Below are 19,640 nucleotides of genomic sequence, written 5' to 3' on the forward strand. Positions count from 1 at the left end.
TGTTTTCTACATATATTCACCTTACACGTTGTACAAATATCGATATATCACAAGTCTGTATCGACTGCTGTGCTTTGGTACTCGTTTCACAGGTGATGTATTTTCTCCGGGTCACGTTATTTTCGGTTTATTTCACTTTTTCTCGGACAAACAATGATTAACAATTTTATAGAAACGTTTAATACTGTTGAAACGAACGTGGAGTTACCTAACAAAACCCAGTCAGCCTTTGAGGGAGCCCACTAGGATGGTACACATTTTGTGGTCATCTCAATTGACTAGGACGTTTAAAATTATGGACGGGACATTTCTGGTTGCTGTACGAGCACAAAGGTGTCACACTAGGCTTAATCCTTGGGTTGAAAACATAGTTGTTTCATGGAGGATATCCTGTCCTAAGGGTTTGAATATACAACAATTCCCCGTACGATCTGCAAGTACTGCTGGCATAGCAACCGCCGACATCTTAACGACCCAGTGATCAGGTAACATTTCTTTCATTCATTCTTTTCGGAAAATTGAATTCTGACAATCGCCGTGAAGATGGGATCACTTCGATACAGTGCCCCCGTCGTAAATGGCTGATCGACCGATCATTGGCACACTTTCGCGAATAACTGTCGAGTGGTATCGCTTGAACCAGCAGCTACCGACCGAAACATCACCAACGTTGCTCGTCGTTAATACAGCTCACCTAATATGGCGGTGTGTTTAACTTCTGAGGAGTTCTAGGTTACGTATATTTTGTTGCGGTGGGATTAAAACCCTAGTGTAGAGGTGCCCGGGCTTGTATGACAGGAGAGAATTTCAGCGTCAACTCGAGGGGCACGGTTCGGCAGGGACGAAGCTAAGGGACAACACGAAGTCGGCTAATGAATCATGAAACTGACAGTCGGGAAGGTAGCTGTGTCGATTTCACTGTCTGACATGCTCCCAAGTTGTAAACAACCGGACAAAGGACTGTGCAGTGTTTTGTGCCCAGGCCCCAATTTTACTTGCAAAATTGGCGAACTTTTTTTGTTAGGCTCTTTTCATGGTAGAAACCCAATCTTTCAATCAGGACGGAAGGTTGCGAGGTCACAATGGCAAAGTAGTATCACAGTCGCTTTTAAAAAGAGTGCTAAGAAAGAAAAGATAAATTTGGAATAGCGCGAGGGACAACCACCTTTTTTCTTCCAACTGGGCTGATACCATTTAGTTCAATATGATGATTAAGTTAAAACCGGATGTTGGTAGATGGATCTGAGCATAGAATTGCCGTATTTCTGCTTGGATTCCTTTGAATAGAGGAGGAGTGTGTGTGCTAGTCATAACCAGACAAATAGTAACATTTTCCCTTTGCCCTGCCTATATACGACACGATGGTTTCTCGGCTCAATTCTATAGGCAACCCTTTACTTAGTTCCATCTCACTGCCATTCCATAAGTGGCCGAGCCGTTGTTGGCAGAAAGAGAGGACTTTTTTACCCCATTTGTCCTATTTATAAAGCTTAGAGAGGGCCTTTTTACAGTGGTGCCTGAGCGATATTAAGAAGATAAACACGTCATCAAGGTATATCGTGCCTCTGCGCGTTTTACTATTACCGTCGCGGTGGCGTACTGGCGTTCGGAGTCCGGTCTGAGTCACGAAGCGAGTTCCACCTTCAACGCGATATAATAGTGTCGAGAAGTCAAGGGTTTTGGTGGTATCGAATATAGATCGTCAGTTTCAGAGCAGTTAAACGTTTCCGATGCTGTATTCAAAGCAATATGTCAAACGTTAACTGTGGATATTTCACAACCACCTGTTTGATTCAACTGTGATGTTATGGAATTCCTCATAGAAGTCGTGCTTATTACGCCATCGCCAATCCTTGCGTTTAAAAAGGCAAGAGTCGTTTTTTTGTTCGCAAAACATGGCCGATCGGGAAAAAACAGGAAAATTCATATTCCATCTTAATATATTCACACTCAATGTTTTCCAGCTGCACTTTCTACGCGCGAGTAAACAGGATACCTTATTTTAATTTTCAAAAATTCGAAAAACGAACCCAGCTCGCATAAACGGCATGTGATATCTGGTATGTTGGGACTCTGTCCCGTGAGTAAGTTAGTGTGTACAAAGTTACAGATTTCCAGCCTATATGTGCGCGCCAGATCTAATGTGTAATGATCTCCGGCTGCCGTCTTAAATTTCACAACAGGAAGTTTCTGAAAGCCGAAGTTACAACGTCCAACAAAAACAAAAAAATTACAATCCCCGCAAGTTGAGCAAACCGGCGTGTTGTTTCATGAAGATTTGCCGCCCAATATAACCACGCGCGGTTTATCAAGAGAACAAATCTCTTCACATCTAACTCTGAACAAGCCATGTGTGAAAATTTGAGATCAATCTGACGATAAACGGCAGAGATAAATTAGAAGCGTGCACAACAAGCATACATAAGTTGAAAAAGAGGAAAAGGCGTTCTACAAATTAGAATACTTAAGTATATAGCTGCCATTTTGTTTCAATCTTAAAAAGAAACCAGTAAATGTGTATCGCTAGCATAGACTGTCTGTTCGTCTGCCAGAGGATCTGTCGTCAGAACTTTCAGTGTTTTCAATGTCGTCTCTGTCACAAATTTTCAATCTAATGATTAATTTTAAGGTATTAATTTTCTTGTTTCACAACGTATCTTCCGAGTTAATCTACGAAATCCAACATGGCATGACAGCATTGAGGATCAATTTTACGGCAATTAAAAATCCAACTCATTCAGAGAAATGAGAAAAACCAAACCACACATAACGATCCGTGACGGACGACGCAGCGTGTATAATTTAATAGAACAAAGAAGACTGGAATAGTGAATTCTATTCGGCTGTTGCTAAACAAGGCATACTAAAGTATTTCACTTCATGACAATAACACAAGCCCTTGGTCACGAGATAAGGCGGATATTGGCCCCGCCCTTACCGAAGACAACAGGTTTTTTCAGCCTCGCTAATTAATCAAACAAACAACCACCACTACCAGCAGCATTCTCTTGTATCCCTGAAAAGACACAAGTGATCACACATTACTTCGACCCACATATATAGTTTCATCAAGGTTTTCCGTCCCATCCCTGCTAGAAACTTTTAAAAAAGAGAAATGATAAAAATGCGGCTTGACTTGATCAAGTTTTGGGAGAATAAAGTTAAAAAATGAAGTGAATAATGGTGTTGTAAAAATGATTGATTGGCATTGCATGAAATGTGTAGACTTAAGTGACGAAAGTGTTTCATTTTTGTAAGCTTTGTTAGCATCAATGGTCTTTTCGGTATTATACGCTTACGATCTCAAGTTTTGAGCTGCCTTTGTTTTCGTTTTCAGCTCATCTCCACACTTCCGACGTATGTTTCGATTCAGGTTTTCTTTGTCAATTTTCTCTCTTTGTGGGTTTCAGCTTTCTTTCGAACGATGAGCATTTTTGTCCTAATTGCTTTATGTAAACCAGATCGATAAAAATAAACCTCAGGTATTGTGACATGGGCACGACGGATGTTTCAATTTTGTGTGTTTAAATTATACGGTTACATTCTCTGATCGGTGGGCATTTCAAATATTAATACTCTACATCTAATGAGCAGCATTACGTCAAATCTATGTCCATAGAATTCTCTTGCAAGGTGTCTAATATCGAGGCGACAGAGCATTGACAAAATTTAATCATGAGGCAATGTCACATTGCCTGACAACCATTTAGGACTTGTTTAGGAACTGACAACACAAGATTCATTATATATACCTGCAAGTCCCACTGGCTTTGTTAAACTGTTTCTCACTTTCAGAAAATAAAATAAAAGCGCTCCATCGAGGATGGGTAATCAGTAAATTATAAAGAAGTGTATTTCATGGACATGTATGCCATCCCCCAGTGTGAATACACAACCCGAGTGGAGTGTTATAAATTATGCATGAGACACCTCCCTGTTTGGATTGAGCGAAAGAAGCCAGTTGATTAAACCTAATTAAAAGGGAATAGTAGGAGCGACCGTGACAAACATCAAATTTGCACTGGTCTAAAGTATGACGGGAACAACAATAAAACCACTGATGACGACATCAAAGTATGGAGCCCCCCCCCCCGATTTTTTTGGTCGAATTCTAAAGCTATAGTCTAGTGATTCGAAATTTCGTCTTCATAAAAGTTTCATTGCTGCCATTTTCTAGTGTACTTAATTTCACTATGGTTTGAGACCGCTAAGGATTTGGTTTCATATGTGTTCAAATCATCTGCTATCAATGACAGTTTTAACCATAGCCGTCTACTTAGAAGCTCGTGTAACCCTGTCTTGTGTAACATTCCCCGCCACAGTTTTAAGGCTTCGGGAACTGGGTTTGTACAAAAACTAGTGATACAAGTAGCGGAGAGGGGAAAGAAACAAGTCAAGTTGACTGCAAATATTTGTTTGTAATACTAAAGTGGTCAGCAAGGAAAGACGACCATTGTTACAGTTTACAATTGAGAGGTTCTGTAAACGTCGAACCAACGCTCGACAATTTGGTGTAACTTTATACCCACATCTCGGTAATAGACCGTACAATTTCCTTCAAAATCGGTTCGAGCAAGACCATTACAGAGACCATAATTTCTTCTATGTTGAACACAACCATTGTACACTTTTTAGAAGCCAGTAATACTTACACGATGAAATATGGACAATGTGAGATCATTTTGATTGGATGTGTTGGGATATCTCGTTCCCTTGGAAATGCTCCTTTATCGTTAATAGCACGCTCGCTGGATGTTGACAAGAATATTCCTCTACATCCTTCCGTTTATACGTTCACCAGAAAACACTTATTTCAACAGGTATTGTTCTCGCGAATGTCAAACTTGCCACGACATTTTGCCAGCTCACTTCGACGTGCGAATGTTTAAGTGTCAGGAATCCGTGGCATTTTGCTGACCTACCGATGTAATTTTCGGTTCTCGAATAGTTTTCTGAGAGTCTGCATATAGAATTACACTTCAGCATTTCGCATTTTTACGGATGTTGCTCTCCTCAGTGCCAAAAAAATACGGCACCGTCAAAAAAATGTCTGAATGTTTTCATCCACGGCATCTGATTCATAATGCACCTTGTCGTTTGAGTGAATTTCGGCGGGAAAAATGTACAAAAATACAAATTATTTAATATCTGAAACTTGCGAAGGCAACTTGTTGTTGAATTGTACATTATTTCTCAGTATTTCAATATTTAATGGTGTCATGTGAATGTGCTTGAGTTGGCACCCGCGAGCGATAGAAAAGACGCCATCTTGAAACTCTTCCATATATAGTTGCATGCCCATTATTTATATCACTTTTTTGACCTCGTTTCATAATTATACATTCATAGTGGCTTTAAACCACCACACATGACTTACATTGTCAATTTCACACATCCACAGGAAAGTAAGATGGTTGCGAACCCACATTGATACTTGACGAAAATTTCGTTCAATATTTTAATAATGGAAGACTCACCCATGGGAATAATTTATAAGAACATGTCGCTTACTGTAAATTCATAAGAGTAATAATCAGGGAGAGACCCCAATCGAACAAATTAAATGCGGATTAAAATAGTTGTCCAACAACGCCAATAAATTGTATTCATCGCTATTTTAATGGGTTTTTTGTACGTGCAAAGCTCGAATGGTTGGCACAAAAGCCCTTTTAAGGCACGTGCGGTAACTCCTGGCGAATATTATGAGGGAAACCAGTACGAAAGGAGGTTGAAATATCGTGGAAACTGGCCAAGTCACACAGTTTTTTGATCGCAACTGGAGTTTTCGGAATGCTGTCCGGAATGTTGGGCGAGTGTCAGTTTGGAGCAGCTCGACTCCGCAAGTGGTTCTCAATAGCGGTCATTGAAGTTCGCGTTGGCTATTGGGTTGCAGTGTGGAACATTGCCATACACCCGGCTTTGGTAAATCAAATCGCTTGGCGCCCTTAAACAAAACGAGCCACAGACAAGTGAAAAGAGTCGAATTAAATGCAGGGGGAGGCCACAACCCGACGGTCGTTTGAAGAAACACACAGAGGAGTGGAGGTAAATGCGGGGGCCGTTTGCAGCGCTATCGAATGTCACGAAGATCCGTTTGCTGAGCCTGCCTTCGTTGACATGCATTAAAGACATGACCGGCGTGAATATGCGAGTAAACACAGCACTCGTCATGACTTTTGTTTCCTCTTGTAGGTAGCCAAGATCATACATTTTTTAACAAAATAAGACGAGATGCGCATCACTGCGTTTGTTTGACCCAAGCCAAAGGGTGAATATTGTGAATGCATTTTGAATAGACTGGGCGAGTCGCATCATTGCCTTCTTTATGTAAAAGAAGCCGTGTTGTCCGGCTTTAATGCCATATTAAATATGATTCACTGACTCTCGTGCAAATCAAATTTCATGACAAATCTTATCAAAACCAGAGAGTTAATCCCGTGTTTTCATTAAGGTTAAGGCAGAATTTGCTATCAAAGGCGACGATAAAAACAATTCTGTCGCTTCAAATACTAGATATATTAGCTAGACATAAAGTTTTCACATAATATAATTGGTTTCAATCTGGTAGATACGATGAGAGCATGAAATATACTTTTTGAATCCGAAATCGATGAAGAATGCACTGCCGTCTCAGTTTTCGGCTCAAGACGAAATTGCCAGTTGCTGATTGTTGAGCTCTCCTTGCTTGTTAAGTGCGGAACGTGATGAAGGCACGTGTGTTTTGCTTGCTAGAGTAGTTATTACCCTAAATTAGCCATCAATACCGCACTTGGTCAGAAAAGCAACAAGTGGAAAGGGAGGGTTCATCACGAGGGAGATGTTCTGCTTTTTTTTCACTTCCCAAAATATTGCGCTAAAACTTTAGCTGATCTAAATATTGCGACATGTCCTGATTGGTTAATTATATAATGCGACATTTTTTGCAGTATGCAAAGTATTTAACTGGCAAAGTCTCGTTTAATTTGACTACTGCCCTGATGTGGACTCTAGAATTTAATAAGTTGATAGCAATTCATGTGAAACCTTGGAGAGAGGCAAATACGTAATGGGCATCTGCTTTTGTTAAGCAGCGGAAGAGAATAGCATTGAAGTTTTGTATCATTAGAAAATTATGGAGGAACGATAGCGTGCACGTCACGGTAGGCCTAAATGAATCCAAAGTCTCGCGCGAATACATTCCGGAAAAACAGTCCCACTGCAAACTACCATTGTCAAGGAAACATTGAGCATATGAAACATCCAACATAGAGACAAAAGATACGTCATAAAGGTCACCGACAATAATCAGATGGTGATAACAATGATTATCGTATTACAAATGATGACTAAGGAGATAATGTGATATATCGCATGGTTTATATTAAGATTGATTCTATACTTTATAAAAAACCTTAAACGGATACTACGATTTTTGTCGAACTCATTTTCGTGTCAAGATCGTTGAAATTTCAAGCTTTTTTGACACGAGTAGTAAAATAAAGGTACCATTCAGTTTTTGGATTTTCTTGTGTCAAGATCGTGGACTACACGGCCAAAAAGTATGTTGGTGAATTGGGGTTCCCTCACCGTTGGGGGAGGGGGGCTTATCTTAAACACTCTCACATGTGACATATGATCGCCATTAAACGGGTTTATAAAGTGATGTAGCAATACCATGTCACAATGTTAATAAACCAATTTGTTAAGTGACATATATGCCTGCAACGTCATACCCACTGCCCGCAGTGTGTGTTGGATGCCAACTTTGCCTAAATTCGTAAAATTTAAACAAATTGATTTGTACGCAGACGATCATCAAAAGGCGGGAAAACTCGCCAGTGGTCCAATCAGCGAATGTCTACCACGACACGGATGCCCCATAGATATGTAAAGTCTGCCCTACGTTGAAAAGGAGGTGTTTTCACTCTGGCTGTACGTAAGGCCTTGTGTTTTGCATATTTAATAAGGTCTGGGTATCGGTCACTGTGGGTTAGTAAGCAAAACAATTTAGCGGGTTAGCTTTACGCGAAGCGTCACCGTCACTATCGCCGCTTCGTCTGATACTCGTGTCCTAGGTGAGGAAATTACCCTATCCAGTGGTGATTGTTGATTTTTCTTGGTCACTGAGTAGGCTTATTCTAACTTCGCTTGTATTTATTTGCTTTATTAATTCAGGACTCAATCAAGCTAGCGCTTTGTTGGTCACCAATACTCGAGTCTCGCTCCACTGGGTCCGTATACACCAGGCGTAGTCAGACGTACGAACGAGTTCATCGGAGCAGTCAACGAGCACCGACCGAACGCTACAAAAACACGTGTTGCCCGTTGGGTCCTCAGTGAAGCCAGTATCACAATTTCAGAATGCCCCATTCGGGACGTTCCGGTGAGTACGGGATCCATTTATTTCCTTTGAAAATCTGAGCGCGACCACAAAAATGTCCCTCACGATAGAGCGCCAACCAGTTCAGTGTTTAGAATCGTATTCACTGAGCGTGGAATCCGCCAAACCCCTCCAACCATTGTACCACTGTTGTGGACATTTAGGAATTATCGCTTTAAGTTTAACCCTCATACGGATTTGTACACAACCTTAATGAAAGGAACAATGTGGCAGACCATGTGTAACGAGCAATTTCAACTGTGGTAAACAGTGGTCATGTAACCTATTGATCAATCCAATCATTTCCTTATCGACTCGTTCACACATGTGGAGAAAAATCGAAAGTTTAAATTATTTTAGCAATGGTTGTCTTGGCGCTACCACGTGTTGCTTTACCGGACCCAAAGCTCAGTGGCTTCGCTGATCTCAACTGATGTGTATAACTGGTGTACTCCCTGCTCGGCTGGTGATTGTCCGTATCGAGTGAAGGGCCAATACTTGCACGGCCTCTGCTCAGAACCACCGACACCCTCAATACGATGGTTCTCTCCACAAACAGTTGTAATCTATCACTCTTGAGTGCTGTTGACAAGATGAATGGGGCAGGCTCACGGAGTTGAGATTCAATACCGCCGCTCTGTCAGTTCATGTTTGACTCGTATGTGCTAACTGGCCGCTTCCTTCACCCTGTGAACACCCTCTCACAACACATGCTACACAGACACACTCGAGAACTGTTCACAACAATTTAGCGTGGGTATTCACACCTTTCTCGATGATATTATCCACTCAAATAGGCTGACATAAACTATACTGTCGATATCTGCGCTTAAATGATAATTCTACAGCGCTGGTGGCAGCAGTGGTTTGACATTAGGCACCGAACGCAACCAGACTCATATATGCACAAAGTCAAACCATGTTCCCATCTGCAAACAGTGTTTCTAAATTGTACTGGTAGTACCAGTGGTACTCCATTTTAATTCGCCAGTCTATCGTCTTCACCGAACAACAGGATGCATAAATTACCATGCCCAAACAACGTACAGAACCGTCAATGTCAAGTTGTCCAAAGCAAGGGGTTCTTTTGAGTTCAACGATTCGTATTGGAAACCCCACTGGCTGTTATACTACTCGTTGTGGGTCCGGACACTGGTGTCTTCGGCACCACTTTGGGCAAACGACAATGGTTATGGCAGAATTTCAACATAGATATTATGACAGTTGTTCAGTCCATTTGCTGAAGATTCCGTTGACCTCAGCCTTTCACAACGCCTAATTTCCATTCAAATACTGCTTCACAATAAGGTCGTATATTATGCACAGTTTTTTTCTCTCTCTCGCTGGTGGCACGATTTCACAGTGTGTCAATTGTCAAAACCAAGAATCGGAATGTGGAAGCAAAATACGGCTATCTATCCAAGCATAGAGACAACAAGAACCTCTGGTCATTACACATGCTCCTCTTTTTTATATAATTCGATGTTAAACACTAAAAAATCGCGCGCAAGGTATCTGAAACTATTAGCGTCTTGCCACAGCGACAGTGACAGAACTTGCTACCTGTTGTACCAGCCACAGACACCACAATGGCAAATCGCTCAAATTCTTTCAATTTTCTGACGGGAAAAATAAAGCTTTCAAAAAATTCCTTGATGACTTTGTTCGGGAATGTAAGTTGACTTTTTTTTCTTGTTAGAGGTCTACTCTTTTTGTTTGGTATGCCACCGTCTCAGTAGCTCGCGAATCTAACTTACCTGAGACATAATTAATGCACTGGACTTGCACTCAAATAGCCACTGAATAAGCCAAGTCATTCTACTGGTATTGGATACCCGGGTCTCTCCTCTGACCCGATTCCATAACAGTCACATTGGACACAATTTGGTTTCGTCCATTAAGAAGTATGACAAAATAAAAGCAGCGGATACGCGCATTGTTCTTGCCTCTACGATACCTTTCCTTCCAGTATTTTAATGAATACTACATCTCATTAAGGGCTCACTTCGGATTTGTTTCCAGCTTGACACAAAAGTCATAGCTGATTTGCATAACTCCTCAATGAACTTTAGTCTTCAACTGTCAATGGAGAATGCATTTGGAAGGGATTGCCAACTTTGTGATTTCCACTTGTAAAACCCGGACAATGTCATTGTTGCAGTGATCCTGTTTATTCCTAGTTTATATGTCGTAATACACTCTGCTCACACCTTCAATGGCGTAACTCCATTGGCGTGGCAGTTCGCCCGATGGACAATCCGGCCCAGTAATTCCTATGTGATGCCCGCATAAGCTCTTGGCGTGATAAAGATAGAATGGTCGAAGTATTCGCGCGAATGTCACGAGTCGTTCTCAATACCCCACGACTTTGTCGACTACAAACATTTGCAATAATCATGTGAAATGACTCGATAAACATTCGATTTATAACGACAACCTACAAATAACCCCAGGAATTAAAAAAGGCGGTCGCCCCGGCAGCGGCTATTGTGAGCATACACGATTTTCTTTGCGAAGGTTTCAGCAACTGCGACCGCATCGGCGCTAAAGCTGTGTCTCCATCGTCAGCAGATACACAGAGGGCGATTTACACGAATTCCAAAATCACAGTAAAATAACCAAATGGTATGCAGGATGGGGTTGATCCATATACTGCCAACGGTTGCGACCAGGATCGTACGATCATCGGGAACTGCACGACCAAACATCGTGCGTTCTTATAAGGCAATGAGTCATTTCTTAAGCTCGCTCACGAAGTGAGGGTGTATATGTTAAGGGTCCATCTTGAGGGCTCTGGTAAATTCAAGACAAATTACTCGATCTACAGTGGTTTCCTGTGAGTCAAACTTAAGATTTCCGCGGCGAGAGACCTCGAGACGCACGAATATTTTCGTAATCATTGTTTTTATTGAGAATTTTCCCAGGTATTTTCACCCAAAAGTTCTGGATTCTCTATCAACTTTTGGTCCTAGTGCTGTGCACAGCGCTATCAATTACGCGGACTGAGTCAGTAGTTACGTCATTGCTGTTTTAACTGTTTTAAGTATCAACTTCGAGGGGTTATCAAGGCGTCTTGCCCTTCGAGTCCCAACGCAAATTGGCTTCCTTTCACTCAGAGTATCACAAGTCTAACTTTGCGATTGAATAACTATCAAACTTACAGCGATGGACACAAATTACAGGGGGGGGTGGGCCGGTGTTTTTTGGGGGTGGGTCGCCATTTTTCGCGCAAGCATTTTGAAGGGTCATAAAATTTTGTGCAAGCCTATGGGGGAGGGTCACCTTTTTCATGCATCAAAGCTGAAATTGCATGTGCACATTATGGAATACTGAAAAAAGAAAAAATACCTCCTGGCACTTTCATTTTCTGCCATTACCATTTTCGGCGCGCCCTTCGGGCGCAAATTTCAGGCATAATAAACAATGTATTGATGATCCAAGCAGCCACATTGATTTAAGTTGTCATGATTTCTACTTATTCAACACTATTGTGCATAACTGTCCCCTATAATAACTCTTTCAATAACAATTTGGGAGATTACTTATTGACATCATTCTCCCATTGACAATACATTGGGTATAGGTCGATGTCAAACGTTCATGTCGCTGTATGTACATTTTTAATTTTTGAGGACATTGACAGAATACAAACTGTTCAGAATAGTGCATAGTGTCATCAATAACAACTGGAAGCTTCAGGCCGAACAACTTTGAATAACAATTTAGGATCAGATAACCTATGAGTTATTTGTAGTTTCCTCATAGCTACAATGTATAGTGAATCAACATTTTGGTGAAATTCCAAAATCAAATTTCTTGCACAACCATTGACTTGAAACCACTCTAGTCTAATCATGAATATTAATACTAATAATTAGGTGTACATAAATGCACAGGTTTACCAAGTTTTGTATTGGAAAAAAATTATTCATAGTTTCATCATAGACTGCCATGTATAGTGAATGGACATTTCAGTCAAATTCCAAAATCAAATTTCTTGCACACCCATTGACTTGAAACTACTCTAGTCTAATCATGAACATTAATACCAATAATCAAGTGTACATAAATGCACAGATTTTCCTATTTTTTTATTGGAAAAAATTATTCATAGTTTCATCATAGACTGCCATGTATAGTGAATCGACATTTAAGTGATATGCCAAAATCAAATTTCTTGCACAACCATTGACTTGAAACCACTCTAGTCTATCATGAACATTAGTACCAATAATTCAGTGTACATAAATGCACAGATTTACCTATTTTTGTATTGGAAAAAAATTATTCATAGGGTTTCACCATAGACTGCCATGTATAGTGAATCAACATTTCGGTGAAATTCCAAAATCAAATTTCTTACACACACATGGACTTGTAACCACTCTAGTCTAATCAAGAACATAAATATCAATAATCAAGCATACATAAATACACAGATTTGCCAAGTTTTGTATTTAAAAAAAATTATTCATAGTTTCTTCATAGACTACAATGTATAATGGATCCACATTTCAAGCGAAATTCCAAAAACAAAGTTATTGTACACAGATGCACGTGTTACCACCCTCTTCTAATCAAGCACAATTATGTCAATTATTCAGGTCATATATACACAAATAGTGCATATTTTTAATTCTGAAAATTTTTTTTTTACAGTTTTGTCATAGACTCCCATGTATAGTGGATCAACATTTTATGCGAAATTCCAAAAACAAAGTTATTGTACACAGATGCACATTTTACCACCCTCTTCCAATCAAGCACAATTATGTCAATTATTCAGGGTCCATATATGCACAAATAGTGCAAATTTTTAATTCTGAAAATTTTTTGACAGTGTTGTCATAGACTCCCATGTATAGTTTTGTCATAGACTCCCATGTATAGTGGATCAACATTTTGACAGAAATTCCAAAATCAAATATCTTGTTCACATGTGCACTTGTAAACAACCCATGCTAATCAAGTATATCTATATCAGTTATTAAACATCTGTATATGAACAGATATAGCTAGTTTTATACTGGAAAATACACGTTCATAGTTTTCTTATAGTCTACTACATGTATAGTGAATCAACATTATCGATAAAATCTAAAAATTACATTTTTTGTACAGGCATGCACTTTTTACCTGCCACTTCAAGCAAAGTACATTTACATGAATTATCACACACATATGATTGATATTTCTTGGCCAACGCGTTATATCAGCCACATTTTGCCTTCCTTCGGAGGGCGACTTAAAAAGTATAGCAAGTCAGAAGGGGGTCTTTAACACATTGCGGGTTTTTTGGGGGTATTGAGTAACAGGGGAGGGTCACTTATTTTCATGCACGGATAAGGGGGAGGGTCACTAATTTTGTGCATGAACTTTTGAAGGGTCACTATTTTTTACGCAGCGGTTTTTCGAAAAACACCGGCCCACCCCCCCTGTAATTTATGTCCAGTCCCTTACAGCGATGGCTCAAATTACTGGAAACAATAATAGTACCCAAAAGCTGCGCTGTTCTTTTTTTGACTTCAAAGTGGAGATGTCGTCACACCTAGTAACCATAGCACACATCGTCCACCATTCGTTTCGGCTAGACGATAAGTACACCTTTGGGGCTGCTAGACTTTATTGAGTTCTATTGGAAGTTCTTTAACTCTAAAAATCATTAAACCCCCCTTTCCAGTTCGTTTCAATCAATTACAGCTTGTTCCCGAACACCATCTTGAATGTTCGTTTTATCATTAGCATAACTACAAGAGAGTTATAGATCACAACCTAATAAGCGATTTAGTTATCGGCAAGAAAATGATTTGTGCCCGCATGACGATCCCTTTGTAAGGCGTGAAAAATGGTTTAGCCTCTTATGGTTAAATATTGTGTAGATTTATTCATAATCAAAAATGACTCGTTGAATACTGTCTCAATAGCTTGGCAATAAGCCTGTCTAAGAAGTAAAAGAGAGTATTGACGGTTGGAGGATAAACCAGGGCGTGATTTACACTAGAAAGTCACCAACTCCATGCTCAGGTCATTTAGTTATATTGGCTTTTACGATCTACATTTTACGATCGGGGACCTTTCTATTTGCGCTTCTGTGCATTTTAAAGATATTAATTCCAGAAAACAAAGTCTAGGAAAATAACCGAATCCAGATAAAAAAAAACCAGGAATATTACGGGAATAGACGACCATAAAAATAATGTGCCGGTATGGCGGCAGTATTGTCGCGGCTGAACACAAATCAACAGATTGACATTTGGAAATAAACGATGAAATATATTTGAAGGGGAAATATTTGACGTCGAAACTCATATAAGTAGTCATTGAAAGTTACAACCGTGCAACAGTGTTTCTCTTCTCCAATTCTACACTGTTCATGACTTGATGGACACAAGAGGTATTGTCCAAAGTCTTAGCAGAACGTTCGTAGAGTTTTCAAGTTTCAGCGGATGTTATGGCTTGCTACAAGACACCGCTGCTAGCGTGAAACTCAGAAACTCCGATAGCTTCTGAAAACAATGAAAACATGTCTCGTCAAGTTCAATGCAGATTTATCAATGTTGACACCAGCCTCACCACCAGGTAATCCCTGCATTTGACCTGGTTATCAACGAATGTGGTCCCATTCAAACAAAGACGTCTTGAACCAACCGACATCTTCTTTTTTTCATAGAAAGTTAAAGTTTACAATTCTTGATAGCAAACTAACAGCCGAGTAATCGAAGACGAAATGCCCATATTATCACCAAATAATGTATAAAGAAATAGCGCAATAGCTGATTACGCAATGACACAAAATATCATTCTTCGTGGACGAGGATGATATACAACCACAGGTCAGTAAAACATCTTACTGTTTTATCAGAAGCAGATAACTGGCAATTCCAAGCATTTTGTTAAGTTTCAAGGTTTAGCATTTGAAAAAAGTCTTTTGTGAACTAGGCATCGAGAGATTGGCATCTTTACATCGAACCCAAAGACACAAGCACACACCAAAGACACACAAAGGAAATCGTGAAAGTAAAAAAAGAACAAGCTGAACAAGAAAACGCAGATAGACGAAACCAAGTAATCTGCAAACATCCAAAAACAAACAGAAAGGCTTAGATCATCCCAAGCAAGAAACCAACGCAAACAAAAATTGAAAAATAAAGATGTGACCCGAGACAGTACAAAGTTGGTTTCCGCCTTTGAACGGCGGCGTATCTGCCTTGTTTAAGATAATACTGTCATCCTTAAAAACGTGCCAGTTTCATCAAATACTCTTTGTCAACTTTTCATGAAAGCAGCACGCTGGTATTTTAATTCAAATTTAAGAGGCCGACTGAACTTAGGACCACGACAGAAGACTATACTTGTTTTCCAGTCAAACCAATATCTTGTGTTGGCTGGCAGGCTGTGAACTATCTTGTAATCTGACAGCCACGTTTGACTTTTCCCCCTGTTTGATTTATCTGCTTGAAACAACCCACACCGCTATCTTAACTGGTATAAAACTACAAAGACAATTACGCCTTGTCGGTTTCGAGCACATTTCAGCCAAAACACAACTTTGAACTCTCTCAGATTCACAAGAGCGTCAAATTGGACAGTTTCAAAATTGTCCTAAAACTGTTTCGAACTGCATTTTATCTTCTACGTTAATACAGCCCTTTTAGGATTCAAGGACCAGTGTTGGAGAACAACATATTACCGAAAGTGAGAATGTTATCAAAAAGTCTAGAAACTACACAAATCCGGGAGAAAACTTGATCAACTGGTCTTCTTTGGCAAGGATAAGTCTTGCCCCCAAATTAATATTTATAACGTGCTGCGAGGTGTATGCCGGCCAGGCTGTCCACAGTTTGACCAGACGAACGAATCTTAAACGGCGGATTGCTATTTTGGTGTTATTTTGACGGCAATTTTGAACACAAATCAATTAATTCGATACCGGCAAGGCAAGTGGCTTTCATGTGTGCCGCTTGGAAAACTACAGCCGTTGTGTTAGCCGTCGGATCATCAAACAAATACGACTCGGGGAAAATTATACCGTTTCGGAATTCGGCAGTCACAGATAAGACCTTTGTTCATAAACCAGGCAACAACAACACAACTGCCATGAACTTAAGTGGATATACATGCAAATTAAGGATATTTACTGTTAATCGGTGGTGTTATGTTTCCGTCTCACTTCCCATTTGTCGCACAAAAAAACAGAGGAAAATAAGTATCACAGCGTCTGCGGTTATTTTAAGGGATTAAGGCAGTTTGCGCATTGTCACGAGCGCAGGGTTCGACGAGTTGTTCAGTGTCATTTAGAGCTGTCAGACGACTGTGACAAATAGCTGGGAATCACGAGGTGCTAGAATACCGAGGGGAGAGCGCTTTACACACGTGAAGATATCATTCGGCGAGGTCGCGAAAGCCTAAGCTGTCCTCAGCCGCCGGCGTCCGGAGTGTGGACGGCAGTCCTACCGTCTTGAAGGACGCCGTCTCGCTATAAGAACACAAATTTTAAAAGCAGACTTGCAAATGGGATTATCCAGCGAAGGCTCGGTTTTTAGCTGAAAAAACGCCACACAATGCGAAACAAAAACAGGCATGGTGAAAGCCGGGCTCTGAACAAACTCGGCATGTTTAGCCAGTAAGCCGAAGATCTGGAGATTCGTAACGCTCGGGTGCTAACCATCCCACTGTGGGTACATCTACAGCTTCATGCAAAAAACTACCGGAATCAGTTCTTTTATTGCACAGATGCATTGGCGCCTGAAACACTCTCGCTATGGTAAAATGACAATCTTTCGAAAACTTAATAGTTGCTTCTCGTTTACGTCACAAAGCTAGCCAGTTCCAGTGCATGCTAATGATTGAGAAGTGAAAGCATGCACGTCGATGAATATTATGAAGTAACCGTGTTAACGAGAACCCAACTAATTAAAAAGGTAAAACGCCGACCGACTTTATACGAGAGACAAGCCAGACTTCAACAAGCAAAATACCACATACACGTAAATTTACAGCTTAGTTTAATCGTCCTGTGATATCAGTACAAACGATACACACGCCATTGAAGCGGATGGATCAATAGACTACCTTGACGCTTGCATTTCTGCGTCCCAAATCAACTGATTACAAACACAAGAAATGAGACTTTATAGGAAGGAAATTAAAGACATTTGACACAGGGGAGGAAATATTGACAGGTTCGATCAATCCACTCACAAGCGAAGCGACCAGATTCAAATACCAGTAAAACTTTGTCTATCAAAGAGTAATTTGATTTCAATTATTATACACCATGTTGCAATTTAAAGACCAAGCAATTTTTCCATGTTTATCTTTGACAATGGATTCTCTCCACACCAACAAGCTAATTACCAGGTATATGCAATTCAGGTAAAAACTAATTTGCGCCCTTGGTGGCCTGAGCTGAAAGAAAGTTTCTTCTTAATTTCCGCTAACTTAGAGTTGGATAATCGCCGGCGTTCCGAATCACCGGAACGATGCCCACACGGGAATGGAGCCCCGGAAAGCATATATCTTGAGGTGGTCACTACACGTATCTGGAGTAATTATTTATTTAAATCTGACATCCATGCCGTGATAGCTGCGAGGAGATGTGGCAGTTCAAACGATGAATATTTGATGCCAGATCTGATGAATACGTCGGCAGAAAGACGATACAACAACGATAGGCAGCCTTATCTTGCCCTGACATTTCCAGCTTAAAGACTGGGATAAGAATTTCCAAATTAGATATTGGAAACTTTCTTTGTTATTTGCCAGCCATGTGATATGATTTGCTCTTCTCCTGTTACACAAAACCGTATCGGCGAAAGTCGACAGTAATCTGGTTAGCTTTGTTAATCTCAGCTCTCCCGTCATGGTCGTCAACTTGATTGTCAAAATTTGATTGACAATGAAGGAGCGAAAGCTACACCTGCTATGCCATACAGGTGTTTTCAGCCCCCTCCCCACCTTCCGCTTTATGCGATTTTGAGCATTCCTTTCTTTTACAAACGCATTTTGAACTTCGTAAATCTACTTCCTCTTGGTGGATATACATTGTCAATGCGATGGAGAGCATCTATTGATGTTTCAAATTAGCACCGCTTCAACCTGTCTGTCATTTAAATTATACGCCGAATATATCGCTTGTAACACTTCCTAATGTTCAGTCAGGGGCGAAGAATTTTGAGAAAAAAATTGAGCAAACAAGGAAGAGAGCAGTAAGGAGAGTAAACGAATTACATCAAACGATCTAAATGTTGACCTTTTAACGCAAACATGTCACCGTCAGGACAACCATTTGACGCAACGTCTACTTTAAAGGAAGTGGTCCCCTCACAAATGACAACAGAAATATTATGAATCAAGACAACATGATGTAATGTTAACTTCCACCAGGGTAAATATATTCTTTTCAAAATTTCAAATGCGAAAATTTTTTACCATTTTTTTTTTTTTTTATGAGCGGCTGAGTTAAAAAATTGAGCAACGGTATAACTGAAGAGCATTGACCAATCCCACTCGGTAGCGCCGTCTCGGTACAAAGGGTTGATGCTCGTGGGCAATTATGTTATATTACTCCCTAAAATTACAACAAACGTCGCCAATCAAAAATTCAAAGCCAGCTTTTAAATATTTCACAATACTTAATGCATTGTCGATGGAGAAATGTTCTCCAGGCTTGTCTTATGACACAGCTGAGTTGCCGATATTGTTTACCTATAGGGCTAAACCAGTGTAACATGACATCCAACACTTTTTAAAAATTCACATGGCTAATATGCTGACGACGATTTCTCGTCTTTCGCGGGGCTATCCGCTGAGGTTTCGTCAGCGCCAGTTCCGATTTCTACTCAAAAGTGGCATATCGTCTGTGGATATATTTTGCAACCAAAATAAAAGCGCTGTCTGGTGGATGCTTATGTATGGTCGGTCAACCAACATCCCATCATTCACCATTTTGAAGTCATTCAAAATCATGCTCGGTGAACTGTCACAGTTGGCGCTTCCGATCCACGTATTGGGTTTTAGAACGTAAGAGAGTGCTTAAATTTACAGTGAATATTACGCTAATTACACGCATAACGAAAAAAGTCGTCCATGGGTTGTTATCTGAAAGGAATCTCTTTGTTTTGTCAATTGCCTGTTTCACAGAACGAATCACCTTTTTGATACATCACGTTTGATAAGGGAAAAGTCTCGGCTTACGCTGTTCTCCCCTGAAGTGGTGGCTTTTGGCGGGATTTCCACGCTAATGTAATTGTAAGACAATCTCCCCTGTCGTTGATTTTCG

The 19,640-nt window shown here is 40.3% G+C and overlaps 1 protein-coding gene across 13 annotated transcripts in view; it reads left to right on the forward strand.

The window, feature by feature from the left end:
• The window catches only part of LOC139122960 (paired box protein Pax-5-like), an 88,415-nt gene that overhangs the window by 25,704 nt on the left and 43,071 nt on the right, over window positions 1–19,640 (forward strand). For 7 of the 13 annotated variants that reach the window (XM_070688875.1, XM_070688867.1, XM_070688871.1 and 4 more), the window contains exon 2: window positions 8,155–8,362. In XM_070688875.1, the coding sequence (XP_070544976.1) occupies window positions 8,341–8,362 (22 nt within the window). In that variant the 5' untranslated portion in view covers window positions 8,155–8,340. Of the gene's footprint in view, window positions 1–67; window positions 486–7,936; window positions 8,055–8,154; window positions 8,363–19,640 lie in introns of those variants that run through there. The other 6 variants (XM_070688870.1, XM_070688862.1, XM_070688873.1 and 3 more) reach the window with 3 other exon arrangements.

This window comes from Ptychodera flava, chromosome 22 (genome assembly GCF_041260155.1).
Source record: "Ptychodera flava strain L36383 chromosome 22, AS_Pfla_20210202, whole genome shotgun sequence".
NCBI classification, from domain to species: Eukaryota; Metazoa; Hemichordata; class Enteropneusta; family Ptychoderidae; genus Ptychodera; species Ptychodera flava.